The 25,120-nt window shown below is 54.5% G+C and overlaps 1 protein-coding gene across 2 annotated transcripts; it reads right to left on the bottom strand.

Moving 5' to 3' along the window:
• Positions 1–265: 265 nt before the first annotated feature.
• Positions 266–21,339, bottom strand: LOC135418684 (protein FAM163A-like). Of its 2 annotated transcripts, XM_064664184.1 has the most exons (6): positions 17,178–21,339; positions 16,912–17,058; positions 5,216–5,311; positions 4,708–4,730; positions 4,097–4,211; positions 266–3,242 (listed from the first exon to the last, which is right to left on the bottom strand). In XM_064664184.1, the coding sequence occupies exons 5-6, from the start codon at positions 4,187–4,189 to the stop codon at positions 2,835–2,837; spliced, it is 501 nt and encodes a 166-aa protein (XP_064520254.1). In that variant the 5' UTR covers positions 4,190–4,211; positions 4,708–4,730; positions 5,216–5,311; positions 16,912–17,058; positions 17,178–21,339; the 3' UTR covers positions 266–2,834. The 2 variants fall into 2 exon arrangements, with proteins under 2 accessions (XP_064520254.1, XP_064520255.1); XM_064664185.1 differs by lacking the exons at positions 16,912–17,058; positions 17,178–21,339 and adding an exon at positions 15,728–15,928.
• Positions 21,340–25,120: the final 3,781 nt, after the last annotated feature.

Below are 25,120 nucleotides of genomic sequence, written 5' to 3'. Positions count from 1 at the left end.
AGCACCCATCTCTCTGGTCTGCCCTGCAGGACAACTTCCAAAACACTCCAAAAAATTGTGTCAGAATAAAGAGATAAACTATAAACCTGTGGGTTTGGCATCCATGTACATAGGCCAGAGGCAAGGGAGGAGGGGGATGCAAGAGGAGCAAAAGCAGTGGCAGGAAGGGTGGGGAGGAAAAAATCTTTGCACCAGTAGAACTTCCAGGCAGCACTGGATAAAGCTAATTTTCTGCTGCCTGCCAAAGAACAGAAACCACTCCTGGTTTGTATTTCAAAGTCCTCGTTTATTTCTGACATTGAATTTGGACCCATAGCTGAGCAACAAAGACAGAGAATAGTAACAGGAGGAATCTGAAGTGGAAAAAATCTGGGATCCCTGCCCCTACCTCATCCTGTTCCTCCACCAGCCCCCAAACCTTCTCATCCTCAGCTGCACCCCCCATGTTTCCAGCCCTTTCAGACTCACCCGTTTCCCTGTGGCCCTGCCAGACCCAGGGTGTGTGTTGGCTGCGAGGCCAACCCTCATCTTGGCCACCTGGCTGCTTTGGAACTGCCTCCCCAGCCTTGGCACCTCATTAGCCGGCGATAGGTCACGCTTAATTTGCATGTGATGAAGATAACAATACTGTGGCCTTCCTTTCACCAAAAGGGTGACCCACAGAAGCAGAAGCCCCTGTGTTATTCCCACCCTCTGGAGGTCATTGCCATTGGGGTGGGAAGCCTTTTTGTGTGTGCCAAGAGGTAGAGTTGGATGCCAGGAGCCACCGTGTCCGTGCTGGCTCCGCGCCTGCTGAGGGGACGGCATGGCAGGGCCGTCTGGCAGAGATCTGGGACACATTAACTTCTCGTGGCTCCCAGCAGGGTGAGACCAAGCTGAGCAGATGCTTTAGTGGGAAAGGATGGGATTTACCGAGTTAGCCGAGATTTTCTTCCCGTTACAGACAGTATTTTCAGGGAGGAGCACTGGCTGGAGGGGAAGCGGTAGAAGCTACTGACTATCGACCAGTGGGATCCAGAAAGCTTTGCTGCTGCTAACTTTCATCTTCCCTCCTGCTTGCCCTTAATACGAGAGGACATTAAAACCTGCTATCACTATTTGGAGAATGGAAAGAGACTCTAAAAGCAACGCAGCCAGACTGAGTCTCCAGATAATGGAAATGCAGTGTCTTTTTGGCCTGGACGTGGGGGAGATGGTGCATAACATTTGCTCAGAAGTGTGTGTAAAATGCAGGCTGGGGCAAGGTTTGGTTACAAGGACCATGACCAGTGGCATTTGTCTGGCTCTTTTCTTCAGGTTGTTTGAGCAGAGGTGCCAAGGCATAAGCAGGTCCAAAGGGTACATCAGCCTTTTGCCTGATAATGTGGACACTCAAGGCTGATGTACTGTGTGCCCTCTATACTGAGACCTACTTTTTCCCTGTGTGAATGGGGAGGTTAAGTCCAAATCCTTCTGTGGGCAGCAGGATGATTTCTAAATTGCAGTGGTGAAAGAAAGACCTCACTGCTCACATTTCTGAGCAGTCCTACCCTATATTGCAAAGGCATGGCAAGTGTTTCCTTCCATTGCCTCCAACAGCATCCGCAGGGATCGTTGCTCTCCTGGTCCCTCCTCCCTGCCATGAATGGGAAGTGCTCAGCCGAGCAGTCCTGCACTGGTTGCTATGGAAGTGCCTGTGAATGATGGAGATGTCCTTTTAGTAATTTTTCACCTAATTTGATTTATGGAGGAAGAAGAAACTTTCCCACATTCATTTTTGCAGAAAGGCAGAGTCACTGGCTGTCATTGCCAGCCGCAGTGCCGGTGAACCCGCATTTGGGTCTTGCACCCTCTTCTTCCAAAAACAAAAGCAGGGGGGACCCAACCACCTGAATATCACTCTTCTGTGGGAGGCTGTGGGCCCTGCAAAGGAGGAGATGCAACCTTGTGGGCTCTGCTGCTGCTGTTGAAAGCAAAATTCATCCTAAAACCAACCTTCCTCTGGCTGTTGGAGCTGTCAGGGTGGGCTGGGTAGGGCTTTGAAAGCAGAAGGTGAACAAAACTGCAGTTATTTAGGGATACAATTCTTCCCATAAGTAAAATCTTTCCGTTTTGATGGGTCCAAGTTAAAATTGCTCCTAAGAAAGCTTGTGAAGAGTAGAAGAGGTGGGGGCTTCGGCCGCAGAAGGACCAGCCTGTGCCCGTTCGCGTGGGTGAGCGCTTTGGCGAGCAGCTTTGCCTCCCCCAGCAGTGACCTAAATTCATGTCTTGAACTTCTTCAGCACGTGCGAAGACCGAAGCAGGTGGGACGCGGTGCCCTATCTTACACTCGAACAGAAAAGGTAACTGTTAGCGACAACTGATGCACCACGAGGGGAGCAGGGCGACCTGGATCCTCCCTTCCTTGCTTTCCCATCGCCAAGGAGTGCTGCCATGCCCCTCTTGGCAGCGGGATTTGCCAGGGGCGGCAGCTGGCGGGTGGTCACCCATTGCACCGTGTGCCAGAGGCAGCGGGCACCCAAGGCCTCACTCTGGGCTCAGGGAGCCGGGGGTAATTAAATTAGGTTGTACTGTACATAGCCCTCGTTAGACAAGTCCCTTTGGGAGACAGAGTAGATAATAATGACACTTATGATGGGTTCGGAGGTGGCCGATTCAACGTCGCCCTTCGAGGTCTTGCTCCCCTTCTCGCCCGCAGAGCTTCGCCGTGCCAGGCGGGTCAGCAGGAGGACCGTGCTGGTCTGGAGCTGGGCCTACGGGGTCTTCCCTGTGGGAACACCCCCAAAGACAAGTGAAAAGCCCCTTCCCTCGAGTGGGCGCTGGCTGGGGACACCCTGTGCTAGTGGCAATGGTGACTACACCTCCGTGCTGATGGCCCGCGGGTTCGGGAAGCTGTCGCGGAGGAGGCCGTGCCGGCTCAGCGTGTAGCCTTGCAGGGTGGCCATGTTGATGGGCGGCCCCATCTCCTTGTAGCACGCAGGGGTGTAGGTGACCCTCTCGCCCCCGTTGCGCACCATGTCGGCAGTCCGGATGTAAAAGGGGGATCCGTAGGGGGAGCAGGTCGGGCAGTAGTTGTGAGCCCCATGCTGGTTGAGCTCGCTGGGCGGGGGCGCGGGGCTGCCCTGGCCGTCCACCATGCGGGAGCTGCAGGCGTTGCACATGCCGAGGTGTGAGTGCGTGGGGAGGTCGGGCACTTCCTCTTCCTCCTCCTCCTCCTCCTCCTCCTCTTCCTCATCGGAGTCATTTTTCTTGCAGCAGTAGTACTGCAGGAAAGAGAACGGGTTTTATGAGGGGAAGTGGAGCAGCCAGTGGACAGATTCAGCTTCTCAGCCAGCCCTGCCACTTCCCTGCTTCCCTCATTCCCCCATCAGAGAAACCCTCCGTGGCTTCTTGCTGCTCTGCTCTATTGTTCCCGGGTCCTGAAGCCAGACAAAACCTGGACCCGAGCAAGCTGCAGGAGGCAGCTGACAGGGAACTCATCCTCACCCCCCAGCGAGGTTTGCAAGAGGAAGGAATTTCACCCTGCCAGTTGGAAACTGCTCCAAGTAAGCACTGTGCTTTTCATCACACGGGCATTGCTGCATGGCACAGACTGCACATTAACTTTTAAAGAGCAGGAGGTTGTAGCTAGCTGTTGTTGAAAGCCTCCTCGTTTAATTTACAAGGGGAAAAAAATTATATAAAAATCTCCATCTGGTATTGCAAACCCAGCCAAGCCTGCTGGGTTTTTCAGTTAGCAAGTGCTGCAGAGCCTCAAAAGCCTTGGGGAGTCCCCCTACACCAGGGGCAGGGAAGGACATAATTCTGCAGCACCTGGGGAGAGGGGGGGTTTCAACTCCCTACCATCGCACCAAAAAAAGGCCCTTTTAGACCCCTCCTGTAGCAGCAGCTCAGTGTGAGGAACATAGAATCATAGAATATCTAGAGTTGGAAGGGACCCACAAAGATCATTGTGTCCAACTCCTGGCCCTGCACAGAACAGCCCCAAAAATCCCACCATGTGCCTGAGAGCGTTGTCCAAACACTTCTTGAGCTCTGGCAGGTCTGGGGCTGTGACCACTGCCCTGGGGAGCCCATTCCAGTGCAAGGTGGGGTTGGCAAAGTGGGGGACACTGACCTGTAGCCTACAGTAGCAGAGCACGGCAATGATGCACAGTAGGATCACCGTCGCTAGGATTCCCCCGGTGATAACAACAGTTCCCGCTGTCATCCGACCGATTCTCCATCAAACTCTGCAAGGTGGGGACACAGGGACACAAAAGTCACCTACCATGGTTTTGTCACCACATCATAGATGTGATGCCCACAAGGCATCTCCATTCCTCTCTCCCCAGTTGGAAAACTATCACCTAATATCATTCTCCTCTTAGCGAGAGGACACGTGAGATGCAGCATCACATCCCCTTGCTGCCATCACTGCTCTGGCTTGGGATCTTTGGGAAATACCCTGCGATCCACTGGCAGAGCCTTGCCCCTTAATGAGCCCAAAGGGATGATTTCTACCCTCCCAGCACAAAATCCACCTTCTTCATCAAAACCCTGAAGCAAACCTGTGTCTCCACCAGGAAAATCCAAAGCAGAGCCTTTGGACCCTGCAAGCCTGGCAATCTGAGCCCAGAAATCACACCCTGGCCCCCTGCCAGGCACCAATGGGTCTAACAGGGGCTTGGCATGAGCCAAGCAGCCCCCACTGCCATCCCTGTGCCACAGGACCCAAGGGATACTTACGTTCAGTGACGGAGGCGTTGGACCTGGAAGAAGTGGAGGGAGAGGTTAGTCGTCGCCTGACAGCACCCCTTGCACCCACCTGCCTTTCCCAGTGTCCCAAGAATTTGCCTTGAATTGGGACCCTGCAGGAAGCCCTGCTTTGCCTGCAGGGATGGGGCTCAGCTTCTGCCCGTGCCCCTGGGAGGCCGCATGGGGCAAAAAGCATTTGGGATCCTGCTGCTGGTAATTATTACTATTACTATTATTATCATTATTTTTATAATCATCTTTACCTTGAAGCAGGGAAAAGAGACATTTCCCGAGCTCAGAGAAATGCTCCACAGGAGAAGGGCACAGGCCTGCTTAGTCAGCACTTAGCCTTTTCCTCTTTAAAATTAATTACAAGGAAGGTGGATGCATCACTGCAAGTGGCCAATGTTTCAGGTGCTGCTGGGACAGGAGATCTCCTCTCCATCCTGCCCAGGGCAGGTGAGCCCCCACATCCCCCCATGACCCCATGGGCACTTACCCAGAAAAGGACAGGCAGGATGTTGTGGTCACGCCGGCCCCGGGGTGGCCGGCCGGGACAGGCAGCTCTGCATGGCCACGGGGAGACACGGTGGCCCTGGGAGGGACAAGGGAAAAAACCCCACTACTGTCAGTTCATCCCACTGCCCAAGGGGTTTGTTTACCCAGCGTCCCCATCCCCACTGATGCTGCCTCTGTCGCTGCTAAATAAATTGCTTTGTTAGGGCAGAAGAGGCGGGTGCTGCAAAGGTGGGCAAAGCAAACTGCCAGGAAGGGATGATCCCGCACCTGAAACCTGCCATTTCAGCAAAACTGAGAGAAGTGGGTGCACCCACCACCCATCACCTCCAGCGGTGCCTCGCTCAGCCGCCTTTCATTCCTGGCCCCCACGTCCCTCGGTGCCTCGGCCAGAGCAGGGCTAATTGATAGGGCCCAAGTGCCAGCCCGCTGCAGCCGAGGAGATCTAATTACCCGCTGGCCACGTGGCCCTAATTAACAGAGAGAGGTGGCAGTTTCCAGGCGAGACCTGCCCACCTCTGCCCTGGCCCCTCACTGCTGCCATGTCCCAGCGGGCACTGTGCAGAACCACCCCCCTCCCCAAAAATCACCCACCCTCCTGACTGTGCTGTGGTGACTTGCAGGATCCTGCCTGCCACAAATTGATTTTCAGCTCTTGGAAAGTTCCTGTAGGAAGACAAAAGGTGGGCACGCATTGGATTTCCTCCTCAAGCTGCTCTTGCACACGAAACAAAGGAAAAAAAAAACAACCTGGAGAAATCAATATGCCCATAACCCAGCTAATATCTCCATCCATCAGGAGACCCGGTGCAGAGCTAATAATAGAGACCAACACGTTCAGCTCCTGCTCCCTTGTTACCAAACCGCACCCTGAAACGCTGCCAGGAGCGTAGGGGGACACACAGGGAGCCACTGGGGGGGGTGACACCTCCCCAGGTGCCTTCCTTAACAGGGAAAAGGTGACAGTGGGTGGCTGGAAAAGGCAAAAGTTGACCTTCTATGACCCCAAGAGGGACATGCTGCGAGCAGGGCAGTGATGGATGATGCAGGCAGCCGTTCACATCCAGAAAACTTCATTTCATGGGAGCTGTGATTTGATTTAGAGCTCGGAGAGCAGCACCCAATTAGTCTGAAGTTTGTAGCGAGCAGGTGGCCTCGGAGAATGACCCTGGGCAGGGAGGGACCAGCCTCGGGGACCCTTTGGTCACCTCTGAGAGCTGAGTGTCCAACTGGTGCTTCCTTGAGAATGGCTGGATTTCCATACACCCCATCTCCAGCATTCCTGTTCCTGGCGTTGCCAGGATCAGCATTTCACCTGACCCACTCAGAAGCCAGACTCTTCCTTATTAAAATACTGAATGCTAGAGAAAGGCAAAAATGACAATGAACCAGAAGGGAAGTGCTGCCTTTCCTCATCTCTTTGGAGGGAATGCTTTCAGGGAAGAGAAAGTTTCCTCCCTCCTCCTCTCCTCCTCCTCCCCTCCAAACCCTGCCCCACCAGGAGTTAATTTTCTACCCAGTCTGTGCCTATAAAATAATTTGTGCCTACCAAATAGCCTTCTCTAACCTACTGCTCTCTCCTGCAGGGATGCATAAGGGAATGTAACACCTCCCAAGGAAGGAGCAAGAGTCCAGTCTCAGAAGTAATTGGGGTCTTGGGAATTATAAGCTAAATAAGCCCAGAAAGGAGAAGGACAACTACAGCAGCCTTTCCACAACAGCTCCAGAAGCCACATCCTTGCCACTGGGGATCAGCACAAGTCCATTTTTCATCCACCCTCCCCAAACACATCCCAAGCTGCTGGGAAAGGAGCATTTTGGGCTCCATTGCCTCACCTCCACACAGCCCCACCACTCCATCCCCACAAAAGGCCGTACATTTTTATGGATCCCATAAAAGCCTGGGCTGTACTATGAGCCAAACAGCCCTGCAGCTCCTGCTCCCACAGGAGGATGGGATGCAGAAGCATCTCAGAGGGATTGCACAAGCCCAACGTCCCGGGCCACAGTCCCATTTCTCCTTCTGGCTTAGAAAGGAAGCTGAGAGTCATTTAAATATTCACATGCCCCAAGCTGAGCAGATGCCTTGACACTCACTGCTCACCCTCTCCTGGCCAGCTCAGGAGACGGGACGACCGAAGGGTGGTCGTGGGGACCCTCTGGCACACAAACCATCACTGAATAAAATCATGATTTATAGGAACAGGGCTGCCTCCCTCCCTGCCTCTCGGGGAGTGCTCTGAGATCTCGGCAGCCGTGTCACGCTGTTCCCAGCAGGGCCGGGAGGGGGTGGAGGGAGGGTCCGTGGCCGTATCGAACTGCTCCGGGCAGGCGTGCAGAACTGCTTGCTGCAGAGATACATTTTCTTTAATTGATGTTGCCTCGCAGCGCAAAGTTACGGCCTGAAAAGTGACTCTGGGAACGAGTGGCATCTCAGCCTTCTATATTTATTCCCCTTCAATGACGTCCATAGCACATTTGCACGGTTTGCAAGTCGATGGCGAGGCTTTTGCCAGCCGCCAGCACTCTCAGCCCAGCTGAGACACCCCTGTCCTTCCTCACCCTGTGTGTCCCACCAGTCCTGAGCTCGTCCCCATCACCTGCCAAGGGTCAAACCCTCCCACCAGAGCTCAGGAGCAGGCTCAGGATGGGGCAGAGCACGGTTATTCACGATGAGCATCATGCCGAACCCTGCCACAAGTCCTGCCCCAGCCTGGGCTCTGCTCTCCTGGTTTTGCTCTGCAGCTCACGGGATAATTCAATGAAATGTCTGCCTGGTAAATTAGCCTGGCCGCTGCCTCACCAGAATCATCTCCCAGGGCCTAATTGGAAACAAACAGCAGCAGGGGCTGCCTTTTCAAAACAGACTATGGCAGCAAACAACAGGGCAGCTCCCGGGCAGCTGCGACCTGCCCCTGCACGGCCTCAACCCAGCGGGATTCAGGGGGATCAACCCACGACTGCAAACCCCCAGCCATGGTGCAGGAAGGGTGCACAGGGAATGCTGAGCTCATGTAAACTCACTGCATGTCAGGTGTTCTGCGCTGCATAAGGAGACAAGCCAAGCTGTGGGGGAGCAGAAACAAGGAGATACCACCCCCAAAAGGAGTCAAGCCAGATGAAATTTTACCCAAAGAGTGATGGCAATGTGGGATGCAAGAGGATGCAGGGGGTGGCACCCAGCTGGCAGCCCCCCAGCAGCCCCTCTCTGGTCGTCCCAAACTCCTGGGTCACTGTGAAGCCTTAAAACTTCTAATTAATGAATCAGGTGAACCTGCTGTCGGTTCTGAAAGAGTTATATTGGGGTCTGGAGCAGCCTGTGGACAAAAATCACAGTGGCAGCTGGGAAAACTTCGATTTCAGTCTGCTGCAGAGAACTCCAAATAAGGTTTTTCCCAGCAGAAAGGGGCAACCCATTTCCTCCCTGAGGCTTTTTCCTGCTGTGATGCCTTTGGTACCTTAAACCACGTGGGGTTTTCCCAGCAGTTTTGCTGCAGCCAACACCCTGCTCCTGGCCACCACAAGGACAGCCAGGTCACAGAGGTGACCGTCCCCTGCCTGAGGCTCCAGCGATTCGCAGTCAGTCATCAAAACAGAAAATCCATGACCTGCCTGCAAGCCTGCTCTGCCTTGCCCTCCATCATCCACACTGGCTCCTTGGGGCTCCCACCACCTCCTCCTGGACAAGGCATGGGAAAGACAAAATAACCAACAAGGATCTGAAACCAGTTCTTTTCTTGCAGAACCTCTGTGGAAAATGCAAGATGCGAATTGCAGTTAACAAAAATCAAACCCCTTCAATGGTGGAAGCCACCAGCCAGCCCCCAGCTCCTGGGTGGGCATGAAGGCCTGTGCTCCTCCTGCTAACGCTGTGCTTCTGACCCACTGAGCCCAGAAGATCCCCTCTCTTGCTGTAAAACTGCCAAAAACCACCTTCTTGCCAACCCAGGTTCGCTGTCTCCCATGCCAGGCCTCATCCTGCCGTGCTGGAGCCTGGGAGAACTGCCCTGCTGATGGCGACTGCCTTTGCAGCCATCCCCTTCTGATCTCTGTCCAGGTGCATGAAGCCCCAGCCCCAGCTGGCACATCCGCATCCCTCTCCTAGGGAGACCTCCTGGCACTTCTCAGACTTTTGGAGGAAGGGCGGCTTTGCAGCCTGGGACATCTTGGGTGCGGATTATCCCAGTATCTCGTTACTTGGGCGTCTCATCTGCCCTTTATCTCCTTAAGCGACTATTCAGCCCGTCTCGCCTGCCTGCATGGATTAACTGCAGCCATGAGGGACAGGAGAGGACCATCACCCCCATCCTGTCCCCCCCAGCACACACATACAGCAAAAAGCCCATGACTCAGCCAGGGCTACACCTGGATCATAATTACATCTCCTTCGCGGCCCCTCCTCTTTGCAGAGTGGCTTAAAACCCGGGAGAATGACACCTCCCTCCTCATACCCCCAGGCATCTCCTACCCGCTGTGTTTGCTCAGCCCAGTTCGGGAGCCGCGGTGGGTGGGTGCAGTCCCGGGAAGGGTGATGTGCAGCCCCGGACACAGGGAAGGTGTCAGACGCGGGCAGCCCACAGTGGGATGCAGATGGGAATATCCTCGGCCTGATCCACATGGCTCATGTCCTGCCGCTGTGCCCAGGGTTCCTCCCGGGCCAGCTCACGGCAGAAGCCAGGAATGTGTGCCGGGGAGCCGCTCCGCTGTGGTCCCAAAATAACCAGGGACAAAACGGGCGGCATCAAGCCAAGTCACACAGAGAAGGGCTTTTGAGATTATCCCGCACGTCAGATCCCCTCGGGCTCTCTGCAGCCAGCCAACACCTGGCCAGTGTCCCTGTCACAGGCACCATCCCTCCCAGCACCCACATATCCCCCAGGGTGAGCAGCTGCAGCAGCAGTGTCCGGGAGTGGAGCGAGGCTCTGGCGAGCTGGAATGCTGGGTGTGCCCCAGGTGAGACTGACCCTTGCCAAAAAGCCAGAGAATTTTTCCACACACCTGTGCTAAAGGTTTGGGACCTGTCTGTGGCCACAGCCAGCGGAAAGCCAGAGCCCTGGCTGGATCCTGCCATACCATGGATCCCTTGAGGACACAGGCCTGGAGAGCAAGGACTTGGGTCTTATTCGCACCCCATGTCGTCCCTGTCACAGCGGTGCCTGGGTGCTTGCAACATCCAGCACAAGAGATGGATCCTTGTGAGCTCAGAAAGGAGCAGGGAGGGTTATTTCCTTCCACCCTGATGTCACCCTTGGTGCTCTCACACAGCACTGCTGTAGGTGTCCCACGACTGATTTAACCCCTGGTAAAGCACCAACACAGCACAGGCATCAGCCAGCATTCGAGTGCTTGCCCAGGAAAAGGAGAGATGGCACCAGCAAAGCAAAATACAGCAGCAGGGACCTATTTGAAAGCTCTCAGCCTCCAGCCATTCCACACCCTCAGGTAATGGATCAGGATCCTACTGATCCCACAAGCCTGGAGACTCTCCCTAGGAGCAAGACGGAGCCAGCCTCCCTCCGAGGATGCTCTGCTGTTCATTCCCAGCCGCGGGCAGGCCCCTCCAGAACCCTCATTGCTCCAAATGAAACCAACTCCTCACACCAGCAGGCTCTTGCCATCAGGGCAAGGAGATCAAGATCTCAGCGGAATCCCTCCGTTCCCTGGGGGCTGTGAACACACTCCACAGATATCCAATCTTCTCTCCAGTTTGATTTTCTCTCTGCTCTGTTACGAGAAGGTACAGGCACTGCTCTGCAGTGGGAGACTCAGTGACACCAAATGCAACTTCATCCCAGGCACACAGTGGAAGAGGAGGATCAATCCTAGCAGAAGCATTGTGCCACACAGTCCAGAGTACCCCTGCAGAGCATCCCCAACAAGATCCAACCGACCACAGCAATGAGTTTCCCACTAAAGACTTTTTTCATTAATCCAGTTTCTCACCAGATTTCTGTGAAACAATCCCAAGGACAACTTCTTCTCTGAGGCTCCAGTTCGTTATCTCCTTCCTTGCCCTGGACATCAGTGCCATCTCACCCTTTCCACCTCATTTCCATCACTCCCATGAAAATTCTTTCCCCAGTTTCCTAGTTCCTACCCTCCTTGTCCCAGTTCCTCCCAGCCTGGTGTAGGAAACAAAACTTGTGCACAACCTTTCTGTGTAGCAGCGAGCTCTGCTCCCAGAGGCAAAGCCCAGGGGAAAAGCTCTGGATGAGGACGGAACCTCTGTAATCCCATCAGCTGCAGCCGCCCCTGACACGGCACAGGGGCCACGCCGCCGTCGTGCCGGGGCGGATCCGCCGCGCCTCCACGTCACCCAGTTTATTTGTTTTGCTAAAATAAAACACAAAATAAATTCCCTGGCTCACCCCCGGGTTTAACCCTTGCCCTCCCGCGGCCTGAGGGCTGGAGGCTGAGACGGTGACTGTGTGTTTGAGGGATGCTGCTCCTCAGGGACCTGCAGGGGATGTTCCCCCACGTCCCGCCAGGATCTGCCCTCCCTCCTATGTCAGTGAAACAGCCACTATGGAGGGATTCAATTAGCAAAGACATCATTAGGGGTAATTGCACTGTTTACCAGTTAAAAGGAGTGAAGGGAGATTAGCCTTGTGTCTACTCACAAGGAGAGGGGCCACGTCATTCCTTTTGGACCATGAGCTCTCTTTAAATCCCATTTAGAGCCAGGAAAACTACATGGATGTGTGTCAGTGACGCACCACACTTTTCCCTTCATATTTCAGTGCTTGCCTCATATTCTTTTCCCTCAGCCATGGGGCCAGCTGAGATCTCCTCCATCTGCCCACCAGATCCAGATATGGGTTCAACAGGACACAACCATCAGCATCTCTAACAAACTAGGAGCTGAAAAGTGGGGCTGGATACATCTCTGCCCACTTTCAGCCAGGTAGGTGCCCTTCAGTACCAGGGAACAGACAACCCTCGGACTACCACTGCCTCTCCAACAAAAACAACAACCCTAGGGCTGGTTAGCATTCAATCCCACTTCCACAGTAGCTGCAAACCTGTATAGTGCTTGGGAAACATCCTTTTTTTCCAAGAGAAAGGGAGATAGAGGGTGCCATGGCCCAGCCCTGGGGAAGAGGGCGCAGGGAAGCGCAGCCTCTTCCTCCGCATGATGCAAGACCTGCTGCTCCAACTGTCAGCATCCCCCCAGCATGTTCGCTTGGAGTAGAAACAGAGATTTATTTTAATGACTCATTAAAGCCTAATTGCATTCAGGCAGCAAAACAGAGAGAGCAGCCTCCCACGTGCACCAGTACTACAGTCGGGAGGGCTCTCGGAGCCTCCCCGAAAGCGCAAGGCAGACAGACTGTCTCTTTTTGGTGGGGCCAGACAGCAGGACCAGCTGCTGGCTCTGGAGCAGCCTGGCTTCGTGGTTGGGATCCAAAAACAACCCAGAAAAGTCCCTGTCTCTTCATTTGCCTCTATCTGCCCGACGCAACAGCTGCCACCAGCCGCTTATCCCTTTGCTCCAGCAAAGAGACGCAACCTGCCCGGAGCTTGGATGCTCATCTCCAGGGCTTCTGGACAGCAGCTATTTCAGGGGGTGACCATCTCCCAGCCTTAGAGACACATGTTTGTAACTCCCCATGTCTTTTAAGGACCCCATAATGAGAGCAGGGTGGGATTGGCACAGCAGCAACCACAGGTCACCCCAGTAGAGAGCCGGACATCGCACAGGGAAGGGATGAGCTGCTCCTCCTGTCCCAAGGACATCCCCAAGGGATGGGGGAGAACCAAGTGGTCATGCTAAAATCCAGGTTGGAGGGAAAACAGCCCAAACTCCACCACTGGCAACCCAGGGAAGCCCTTGCTACTGACACCACTCTCAGCTACTGAGTCCATGTACCTCACCCTTTCTGGTCAGATTCAGATCCAGTAACAGCCACGTCACCTGTGGGGACAGCAGCTTACAGCTGCTCTGACACCCAGGTATCCCCATTCCCAGGATACACACTGGGAAGCCCATCCTGCGCTTCTCACCCACACAGCCAGAATGAATCCATTGTATTTGACCCATGGCTCTCTCCTCCCAGAAAGCTGCCCCATGCAGAGATGGGAAAGCCACGGGTCCCCTTTCCCGCTGCACAGTTAACACCTACAACAATCCTGACCATGTGCTGTGTGAGGACGGCCCACCTGGGGACAGACACCCCCGGGATAGACAGGGCTCCCCAGCCACAGCTCTGCTTTCCAAGCCACCAGCAATTCATCTGTCAGAGCTGCCCCATCCACCAGGATCCCAACCACAGCCCCACGGCAGCACAGACCAGGGAAAGCTGGAGCCACACACTGCTATGGGCCAATGCAGGGGCACAGCACCTGATCCCAACCCTGCTGTTTGGAGTAAATCCAACAAGAGTCACTGCAGGATCAGGTCAACGACTGACTTTTCCATAAAGCCATGGGAAAAGCTCACCTGCAGTTGTTTTACAGGGCTAGTCACACTCCTTTCACCCACTGCATCCCAGCTGGAGAGAGGAGGCACATTGCAACCAGGCACAGATGGGTCGACTCAGCAGAGCTAAACTCTTTGCTGGATTTCAGACCAACTATTTTTTTTTCTCGTAATTTATCACACAGCAGGGACACAGACTCATTCATCACTCAGGATGCTCCATCTCACACTGTCGGATCAGGCAGGAGCGGGGCCAGCCAGGATGGTCACACACACCCCCCCCCCCCAACACACACGCCCAGCAAGAAGGAAAAGAAAACCCAACGTGAAGCCTCTAAATGTTTCCCACAAATGAAGTGTGAAACACGCTTTCAAAAAAACAAGGGTAACGGAGCCACAATAAATATTTCATCCTGGTGGGAAAGGAGCAATGGGGGAAGTCAGGCGGGCAGAGACGCCAGGAGGGATGGGGGGCAGTGGGGATGGAGGCTGGAGAGGGAGAAGGGAGAGGCAGCTGGGGTAGGGAACAACGGGAACACCACAGCCTGACCTTATTTCTGTTTGCCGCTCGCCCTGGGGGCTATTGGATTTGAGTCATGACCACAGAGCAGCTCCCTGAAATGGCAGCAGCTCTTGTGTTCCTGTTCATGCCCATGGCTAAAGTGGGTGATCCTACTCCAGCTGGGCGCTGAGCTCCTCTGAAAGCCCTGTCCAAATGCTTCCCAGCAGACACACAGAGCTTTCTGGCTCTCCCGTTGGTCCATGCACCCAAAATACCCCCCAAATGGTCAGAGGATGCTCTGCCTTTCTCCAGAGAGGAAGGTCTGCCAAGTGGAAAAATCCTTCAGACCTGATTTTCACCCTGGAAAGGGTCTTTTGTGCTGCAGCAGTGCTAGGCCAGGCTGCCTCTCCTAAGCAGAGCTCTGGAGCTGGCTGTCCTCAGGCCTATGGCCAGGCTGAAATCCAGCACTTTGGGAAAAGACAGATGAGGATTTCACATCCCAGCGGATGCTTTTCCCTCTTGGCTTTTCAACAGGTGAAAAAGCCCTTCCTAGGAAAATCTTTTTATCCTCCACCCTGGCAAAGTCCAGGTTAGAACCCTTCAGATCCTGCAGGGACAACACCAAATGCCAACCAGCAGCCCCAGTACACCCAGTACCCTCAAACAGCATCGTTGAGGAACTCCATGGTTTAGGCAAGCGAGGGACAAGGCTGAGAGAGAGGGGAAAAAAAGCCCCAGAAACACAAGCCTCGATCAGGGTGGAATATTCCACCACCCCTTAGAAAATCTGTCTGCTGGAGAGACAATCAATAGTACACAAATGAAATTCAGCTGAAAACACTAAATGTTTCCACATGCCCTTTTGGAGGGAATAAAATCCTCCAGGATAACCTTAGGAGAAAACAAAAGCCAGGCAAATAGCTCGAGCGCAGGTCTCCTTTAATTACCACAGCCCGGTGAGAGATAAAACAGAGATCCTTCGGAATAAACAAAAGGATTTGATTTCTTCCACTTCAGCAAAGGCAGCCACCATTTCTGTGGAGAGGTTTGGTAGCGAGGTTGGGGATTTGATGGGCGGTCATGTCCTTGCTAAATGGCAAAGCTTTGGGCTCCCAGAGAGGGAGCAGGAGGCTGAGCCCCAGGCTTGGGACTTTCAAAACTTCAAATGGCTGCAAAGAAGTAGGTTTAGAGACGGGAAAACTCCGTCCTACCCACCTGAGCCACGGGAAGGGTTCACGGGGACTGAACAAACCCAGCGCAGCGCGAAGCTGAACCACACAACCCTGAGAAAATGAGTCGGGACCTTGCAGGGCACCACAAACCCGGAGCTTCGCCCGGACGAAGGGGCTCGACGCAGCCCTGGGATGCAGGGAGCAGGATGATGCTGGGAGCTGGGTGATGCTGGGACCATCACCCCCGAGCATCCCAGCCGGTCGTGCCCGGCGCCCCAAGCAGCCTGGGATCCCCCCTTCCCCACCGCAGTCCTAATCCATGCGAGAGCCTTTCCCTGGCCCCGACCCCCCCTGGAGAGCCGCGGAGCAGGGGAGGCTGGCGGTGGGATGCCCGAGCCGTACCTGGGTGCCCGGGCCGGGCAGGAGCGGGCGGCGGGTCCGGAGCGCGGCGGCGGCTGGCGGGGCGGGGGCGGACCGGAGGAGGAGGAGGAAGAGGAGGAGAGGAAGGGCAGTAATAACAGCGGTAATAATAAATAATAGGAAGAGGAATAATCACCGGAGCGGCGGAGCGGGAGCGCCCAGACGAGTCCGGCCGCGGGGGAGGAGTTTGCCAGGGCCGGAGCTGCCGCCCCCAGCACCGCCTCCGGCCCCACGGTGGGGGAAAGAGGGGGAACACCCTCTCAAAACACGGAGCCCAATCCTCTCCCGCGGGAGCACACAGTGGCAGCACCCCTGAACTCTCTGGTATCTCCAGGGTACCACCAAAGCCAAGTCCTGCAGCACCCCAAGCATCCCAAAACCACTCCTGCACTTCCCGAGCACTCCTCAGAGTCCCCTGCTGTCAGCACTGCCTCGGCCTCACGCTGAGTGTCCAGAGGCTCTAGCTTGATCCATCCACTATGTCCAGGTACCCACACACCTCTGGCCCTGCAAACAGCCAGGAGTAAAACCCTTCACGCCGCTACCAGAGGTATGAGCCAGGGCCAGGGGTGGGGATGTCAAGCCTATCCACCATTTTTCAACCAGGACGACCCCCTCCCCATGACTCCCTGTAAATCACATCTTTGTTAGCAGACACCAGCGCGAGGCCGGCAACGCTGCCCATCACTGCATGGCCCCGAGCACATGCTGACACTGGGGAGGGACATACATGAAAGGTGCTGCCCCCAGTAAGTGTTTCCAGCTGCTGGAAAGCTTTGGAGCTCCAAACTAGGAGTTTAAGCTGGAGAAAAGTACAGCTTGCAGCTGGCACTGCCTTTGGAAGTGGTGAGCCGCTCACTGCTGCGAGCTACGATAACGATAATTGAATCTCATGCCTTGCACCATGAGCTGACCGCTGTGAGCATCAACATTACTGTGCCAGGAGAACATGTGTTTGCCTGTTTCTCTCTGATTTCAGCCTCTATGGGGCACAAGAGCCATGGTAAGGCATTGCAGGGTTGGTGGGATTAATGCAGAACCTCCACTACAGCGAGGCTGTCGAACCTTCCCGTGCCTCAGTTTTCCTGTTTCTAAGTAACAGACACCATCAATACTTTTCCTCCCTGTAGAGCAAGCTTTAAGTCTGGGCAGAAAACACCACTCACCTTCTCCTCCGTCACTCTTGCTGTCCGTCAGGGCACCCCATTGCCCATGGATTCTCTCTCCGTTCTTCCAGCCCAACCCTCAGAGCTCCTCAGTGCCGGTGCCAGAAGCTCGATCCGCTGATTTCTCCCTGGGATCCAGCAGCAGAGCTGAGCCGGGAGGAAATAAAGGCTCGTTGGGATGCAAACGGCTCTATGCCCTTAGCAAAAGGGCAGGATGAATTATGAAATGCAAAGGCGAGATAAGTGGATCCCGTCACAGCACTTACCCTCCGTGCCGCAGGATCCAAGCGCCTGCCGGCTGTGGGATGAAGGGTTGTGTGGCACACAGGAACACCCACACACAGTCCAGGCTGGGGGGAGCCTCCCTATTCCCCTGACAATAACGAAATCCACGTTATCCACTCCAGCACATCAGGGGGCTGGCAAATACGGAAGAGCATCGAGGGAGGAAAGCAAGCACACGGAGCATTTCTGTGGAGGGTTGTAAAGATGCATTTTCCTCTTAGCTGGGCTTCAGAGCTGCTGGAGGGATGGGAATTAGAGACATCCAGGCGAGCACAGAGGAGGAGGAGGAGGCCAAGAGAAGTAAGAAAGTAATTTCCTGGGCTGCTCTGGGCAGGATGCGAGGAGGTGATGACAGCCCAGGATGCAGGGAGAGCCACTTCTCCCCTCAGCAAGTGCTGCCAGGGCTGTGGGAAGCATTGTTACAGCTAATTCAGGAACTGACATTTCGCCATTTCCATGGACGGACATAGAAAAGACTTTCTTTGGGATTAAGGAGTCACTAGGCTAACACAGAGCTGAGATTGCCCGGGTCCAGATCACACTCTCCATCACCCCCCATGGCTCTGGCCCAAAGCAGGCGGGCGCTGCAGGAGATCACAGCAAAGCAAATGTGAAACAGCATCGCTCCAGTGAGCAGGTTATCAGCTTGCCTGATTCCAATGCTGGTCTCATTTTTCCCCCCTCAAGCTGTCTTTCCTATTGTTGTTTCATTATTTTTTAAAGCAACGCATGGGTGACCAAACAGAACAGAAAAGGTGGGATTCCCGCTTTGTGGTGGCTCAGAAAAGCTTGGAAACAGGAGCACCATATGCTCTGTTACAGGGAAAATAAACCCAAAGTTTTGCTTTTCAGTCGATGGGGTTTTAAATAAAACACATGGTTTGGGAGGCTCAGCTGGCATGTTTGGAGTGTTTGAGGTTAACACTACCAGCAAATCAAGCAGCAGTTTGATACACAATACTTTTCAAGTTCTTATTTCAGTTTCTTTTGGGGCAAGGGAAACACAAAGCACCTGTAAAGCATCCTGCCTCGCTGGCATCTCAGGATCTGCTGCTGCCAGGGCACCACACACAGCTGAGCCTGCCCAAGCCCCAGGTACACAGGTACCCTGGCAATACGGGGGTCATGAACCTGCCAGATTCTCACCCTCTGCAGCCCTCAGACATTGCAGTACTCACATGTACAATTGACTTTAAAGATCATAAAAGTATTGCGGCTAAACCTGTATCAGTCCAGGAAGTTCATGTGGGTTTTACGAAATTCCATCTTTCCAGCACTAAAAAGGATATCACTGACTAGTTTTACAGCAAAACCGCAAAATATTTTTACTTTCTTCTGGTTTCCCTCTGTTGTAAAAAAAAAAAAAAATCTAAGCCCCCTGACTTCACTTCTGCACACTGAGACTTCATTCCTTAGGATGAAAAAAATGACACAGAGAATCCTCATTTAGGTCCTTCTTTCACAATATCTGCACATGCAGAACCCCCAGGACTTCCATGTGTGCGCTTACACAGCCACAGCCATGCTGCAGAGCGTGCTGGAGCCCTCCTGGGTGCCCTTGCCTTGTTGCACCTCACACCCCTTCACTCCAGCACATCCATCATTTCCTTCCTGTTCAGGCCAGCATTTCCACCAGCCCAAAACGCTGATGCTGGAGGACGCTCAGGAGCTGAACCTGCAGCCGCTGGCAGGAGGATTTATTTCGTTCTATGCTAGATCTTGCTTTTATTTTCATTTTCAGCAGAGCCCAGGGCTGCTATATCAATCAGAAAAAGCCTGACAGTGCAATATTCCATCCCAGCCAGCATTCAGCCTGCTCCTCGCAGATTTGGAGCTCTCTAGTTGCCTTGTGTACTCAACATTAGGGCTACTGGGTTGTAAATGGGGACATGGGAAGGAGTTTGGGAGTCAGCCAGAACACCCCTCAGCCCTCCTGTGTTTCTGCTTGGAGGGTAAGATCATGCATAGAGCTGGTTACAGTGTCTCAGCACAATGCTTTGATACCCATACCCCTCACTACACCTTCATCCCCCTCATCCCCATCCCAGAGCATATGGCCACAGCCTCCCAAGCCTGCCTGCTCCCTGGAGAGGGATCAGGAGAGCAGAGAGCTAGTGCACAGCTTCCCCCTCCACGGCACAATCCCCGTGCCAGATGTGCATTCATTAGTCATTGTACACCTCAGTGGGTTCGCTGTTGCCTCCACAAGTGCTGGAAAACAAGCCCAGCCACACAAGGAACATTCAGCAGGAGCTGACCAGCAGCCCTGACATCTCCACTGTCTGAGGGACATGCTCATCCTGCAACCCAGGGATGCACAACCCCAAATCTGGTACATTCAAGGGAATGCAGAGACCCTGCAATGCTGGTGGGCTGGAGAAGAGACCTGCTATATATCTCTTTAATGGGGCAGATGGCTGTTGTCCCCGAGGAGCTGGTCAAGGTAGGCTGCATTCCCAGAAAAAGGATCTTTTTGCATGACTACAACTATCTAGGAACTCCAAGCTGGGTGTTCATGGCCAAGGCTGCCCACACTGCGCAGGGACAAGCAGGGACACACAGGGCTGTCTGCGACAGTGGCATCCTGCTGCGCTGGAGAAGAGACAGAACGAGCCTGGGGTAATATCATTAGCCAGGAGTTATGCTGTCTCCTTCCCAAACAAAGATAAATATCATTAAAGCTCAGCCCTTGAGTATTTTACATCCACATCTGCAATGATGTTCCCCCAGGGTGGGGGTTTACAGCTTTGGGCTTCGATTAGGCAGCAGGGTTGTATTAACCCACTGCACTCCCAGAGCACCAGCCTGGGAGCAAGAGCCACTTCCTTCCTTGAGCTGGCTCAGCTTCCTCATCCTGGGGGCATGGGAATCAGCTCAGGAGTCCAAGGGGACCAAGGCACAAGGCTTAAAGCTGTGGAAGGGAAATCCAGGCAGCCCATGGGGTGCTTTATCCATGAGCTCCTACATCGTGCCAGGAACTGTGGATGCACTTTACCTTACCTTGAGATAGTCCAGGTGTGGGGAAAACATCCCATGTTACATTTTGGACTGTTCAGTCAAAAACTAGGACGTTTGCCTTGAGCTGGGTAAACACATCCCTCTGGACTCATGCTCCCCAGGAGACACAGTGTGAGCCACACAAAGGGAACAGGCTTCCTCTCATGGGGTCTGCGCAAGTTTGGCATGAAAAGGGAGGAAGGGGCAACACTTGGGGCAAAAACACCAGCTGTATCCACTGGGATGTCTCCTGGAATGCTGGAAAACTTGGATACATTTAAAAAACCTGTTGGTTTTCATCTCCTTTGCCCAGCACCCTTGAGGAGGCAGGATTTTTCCCAGCCAACACGGGGATCCCACAGGGAAAGTGCCACCACTCTCTCCATCACTAGCAGCTGCAGCTCTGGCATGAGCCACATCTTTCCTTTTGCCCTCCCACAAACACAAAACCTAAATATTTGATGGATCTGAACAGCTTTTCCTGGCTCTGGGGAGGAAATGCTGCACCACATGAGCAACCTGGGGCTCTCCAGTAAGGAAAAAAAAGGCTTTTGGGGTTTCACCCTGCTCTGGTGCCCATAGAAGAGCCCCTGGTTAGGGGAGAGGGGCTGGGAGGAGGTGATGCCAGTCAGCTCTTGTGTGAGCCAGGGATTTCCTTGGTGCATCGATCGGCTGAGGGGTCTCTGTGCCTGCCAAACCACAGCCCTGCTGGGCTTGGCAGAGGCCCATCGATCACTGTGGGCACGGCCACAGCGCTGGGTTTGTAGGGAAAACATGCCCTGTGGGATTTGAGGGATTTGGCTCTAAGCAGGGCCAACACCAGGCACAGGGAAAAGCCCACCCCAGCACAAGGGAGAGACTGGGTGATGGGAATGGGAAGGAAGGACAGAGCAGAAAATTAACTCCTTCCAGCCAAGTGTGACCTTACCACACGCACACCGACAACTTCTACAGGCTCATGGTAACAAGCTCTGTGGTTTGGTTGGAGCATCCTCCCAGGGATCACCCACAGGCCATCCATGTGACAGGGTAGCACAGGGCAAATCTACAGGGATGAAGCCAGGCTTGTGCTGGCCAGAGACAGCTCAGGAGCCACCAGCAAGGAGCAGTGGGTGCAGAGGTGCTACCCCAACCCAAACCAGCACCCCTAAGCCCCAGCACAGGGCAGGACTGAAACCCCCACCATGGTGGAGCCCCTGGAAGGTTTTCTCCTCTCTTTCTTTTACCAGCAGAGCCCTTCCCGACCTCCCTGACTGCACAGGAGCCTTTCAAAGCCACATTCTGGCCATAATGAGCACAGCAGTGCCTGCCAAACCCCATCACTGGCTGCGGGCAGATGAGTCCAGCTCTACTCTCCTCTAGCATAGCTGGGAGGGAGATAAAGAAAACAGAAGTTACCCTGATGACCACCCAGCCAGCCCCCCAGGAACCTGTAGGGCTCCAGATATCTGTATTCCCACCTTTCCTGCTCGTCTTCATGCTCCTGTCATATGTCAGCTCCTTCCCAAGTAGCTGCAAGCCCAGGGGCAGATGGAGCTGCTATGAACAAGCTCAGGAGAGCCACGACGAGCCGGGCTGCTCCCAAGGCAGCCCCAGCCTTCCTGCAGCACATAGGCCTGGAAATCCTGGGAGGTGCTCCCGGGGCATCGATGGCCAGGACAGGGATGAGCGACAGCACCTTCCCCTCACACTGCCGAGCCGTGCAGCCCACTTTGGGAGGCTGGGAAGGATGTTCAGCCCCAGTTTCTGGCCCATTAGTTTCCCTTCCCGCAATCACCTTCTCCGGCTGTGTTACCCCTGCGTGCACCGGGAGCCGCATGCGGCAGCACGGGGCGGGATGCCCGGCCTCACGCAGCCCGGACACAGCCACACGTGCTGTGGGAGCACGGGGAGGTCATCCATGGGTTACCAAAATGCAGCAGGAGCAGAGCGTGGGCTGAGGCTGCAGCACCGAAAGGTTTTCAAGCACCCTCAGTGCCTGGGGAGTGGCGCTTGCCGCCATCCCAACTCCTCTCCATCCTGCTCCCAAAGTGGCCAGGCCACCAAAATGAGCCGGTCCCACACTCCTTGCAGCCCCCAGAATGTCTGGAAGCGCTGGGGAGAGTAGTGGGGGCAGCTACGGCCCCTAAAGCATCCCTGCCTGCCCGGCCCCTGCCCGCTCCAGCGTAGCCCAGACTTGTCCTCATTTCAGGCTGGGCCTGGCCCCAGAGGTAGCGAGATGATGCCAAACCTCCTAATGGAGCTTGACAGCAGTGGGATTAAAAGCACAAGTGAGATCACAACCCCTCTGCAATCAGCTTCTGCCCTGGAAGAGCCGAATCAGAACAGAAACCTCCTGGCAGTGGGGAGGGGTGACGAGCCCACACACATGCAGGGTGAGGGCAGCAGGGGCTGGGGGGAACCTCATCCATCCCCTTGCTTGCCCTGACCAACTCACTGGCAATAGGAAGGAGCCAATTTCCACCCCCCAGGCAGTACCAGTGAAGGGTTTCACCAGAAACAGCCCCAATTCCAACTGGTCCTAAACTCTGGCTGCAGAACAGCCCATGCCATGTGCCTCTTCCTCTTGCTGCCTGAGAGCTCAAGGCATCCCACAGCACCCACAAGGACACCTCCTCTTCTCCCTCTCCTTTGCGTGCTCTGGAGTGGTGCCACTGACTCTGGAAACATCATCTGAGCAGGTAGGTCCAAGACGGAGAGGAGATGGGAGAACTCACTTGGATGCAAGTGGGTGCTCAGGAGGACACCCACAGCCCCCATTTCTGTGGGATGGGGTGTAAACAGACCCTTGCAGGCAGCACCAGGCCCAGGAGCACAGCCCTGCTTCAACTAAATGGCAGCACTGACCCATTTCCCAACCCTGGGATGCTCCAGCAGTACTGCTGCCACAGGTCTCCTTCATACTCCTTCCTGCCAGGAGGAGTATCTCAGCATTTCCCCCCAAATCCACCCAGACGGGTCTTTGCAGAGATGAAGTGTTGGTCAGCTTGCATGACCCATCCCAGGGGTGGCCTCTAAGTCACCCTCCAAAAATTCAGCAAGGCACAGGCACCATCCCCATCTCTGCTCATCCAAAACCCAGCAGCCAGAGGCTGCTCTCCTGCCCGGCGGTCATTTGCTCCCAGCAAAATGCAAGGGAAAAACAGGGCTTTTTACTGCAAGAAAAAGGGAGCCACTCCAGGGACCAGTGGGAAAGCTGACGGGTCTTGGCACAGCACTCAGGCTGAAAAGCTCCAGCTCCAGACCTTATTTTGCAGTGACCTGTACTAAGAATTGGCTTTCCCGTTTTTCTTGCCAAATGGAAAGAAAAAGAAATCCTTCCAGGTCAGAGGAAAGAAAAGCATTTACTCGTGGGTCAAGTGAAACAATCTGATGCAAGGTTGAGTGCACTTTTATCCTCCCCAAACCAGGAACCGATTCAATTTCCATCTGAAAAAACCCCACATCTAAAAATAAAAAGACAAATGTTTTTAGGGTCAGAAGCACTCAATTTTGGTTTTCAAGTCCAAATGATTTGCTCAGTTGAACCCCATGTTCCAGAGCACTCAAAAGTGCAGAGGGGTGGGGAGGGATGGGCTGATGCATGAATCTGGAAAATTTCAGCCTCGCTGAGATGGCACCAGTCACAGAGACCACCACAGGGCCAGCCTTGGACCTCTGTGTCCCCAGCATTCAGCCTGGGAACTCCAAGCTTCTGCCCAGCCCTCCTGCAACCCAGAGCACCGTGAGGGAGGTGTTTGGCCACCTCTGCAGCACTGTGCTCATCCAAAGCGAGCTGTCACCTTCCATCCTCCTCCCCAGCCAAATACTTCCTGACAGCCCGCTTAGAACTCAAAGCACCCGATTACCACCACGGCCAGGCAGCCGCTTGCAGGTGCCAGGAGAACCTTTTCCTGGCATATCCCTCAAAACAAAATCCCTGCCCAGAGCATCGCTCCTCACCCTTTCCAGACTCACCCACACCCCAGGATCCTTCCTGAGGTGGTCCAGGTCTGGCTCTGCTCTTACATACATAGCCCCAGCCACGGGGACACCACGTTTCCATCACCTGCTTCCCACCACCCCAGTGGGGAGCAGAGCCACCCGCCCCAGCTCCATCCACCTGCCAGGGCTGACCCCAGACCCCCGGCATCACCCGAGTCCATTAGTGAGTCCCCTGAGCACACACCTCGCCGGTGTGTTGCTTAACCCCGGCTTTTAGGGAGAGCTGCAAAGCCTTTCAATTTTTAATCTGCTCTAAACATTTTGGTCCTCGCCCCCGAGGACTCCCAGTCGATAACCTCTGCTGGCAGCACGGCTGCCCCACAGCTACAGGGAAGGGGGAAACCAGGGGCAAAGGAGAGGGAAGCAGCTCCACCCCAAGCTCCTTTGGAGGAGCAGGACCCCTTTACACACACACCTTGGGATGAAGGGCACCCACACCGGGCACTCCAGTGAAAGAGACCCCAGTGTTCCATGGAGATGCTGCTCAGGGAGGATGGGGAAGGCACTCTTGACCCCTCCAGTAGGAAGAGGACATCTGCAGAGCACCTTAATCCTTCCATCAGACACCTCTATGGGGCTGGGTTCCCCCAAAATTGATAAGGTGGTTTACCCTGATGCCTGGCACAGCCACCTTTCCCTCCCCACCGCCTGGCACTGGCACAGCAATGCCCAGGAGCAGGGACATGAATACAGCATCACTTTGCAGTCCCTGAGGCATCTTTCTCTTTTTCCACTGCCTTAGGCAACAAATGTACAAACAGGGGCCTGCTGGGTATGAGGAATGTGAGCCAAACTGCTCTGGGAAGGGAAACGCTGCTCCCTTTCTGCATGCATGTTAAGCTCCCAGTGTCCACACATCCCCTTCCAGACCCCCCCAGCATCTCCTAATCTCCAATTCCTTGGGACAGCCCTCACCAAGCAGCAGTGGGACCCATCCCCAAAG

Source organism: Pseudopipra pipra, chromosome 9 (genome assembly GCF_036250125.1).
Source record: "Pseudopipra pipra isolate bDixPip1 chromosome 9, bDixPip1.hap1, whole genome shotgun sequence".
In the NCBI taxonomy this organism is placed as follows: Eukaryota; Metazoa; Chordata; class Aves; order Passeriformes; family Pipridae; genus Pseudopipra; species Pseudopipra pipra.
Note: the sequence above shows the minus strand (reverse complement) of the source record. Positions and strands in the feature narration are given on the sequence as shown.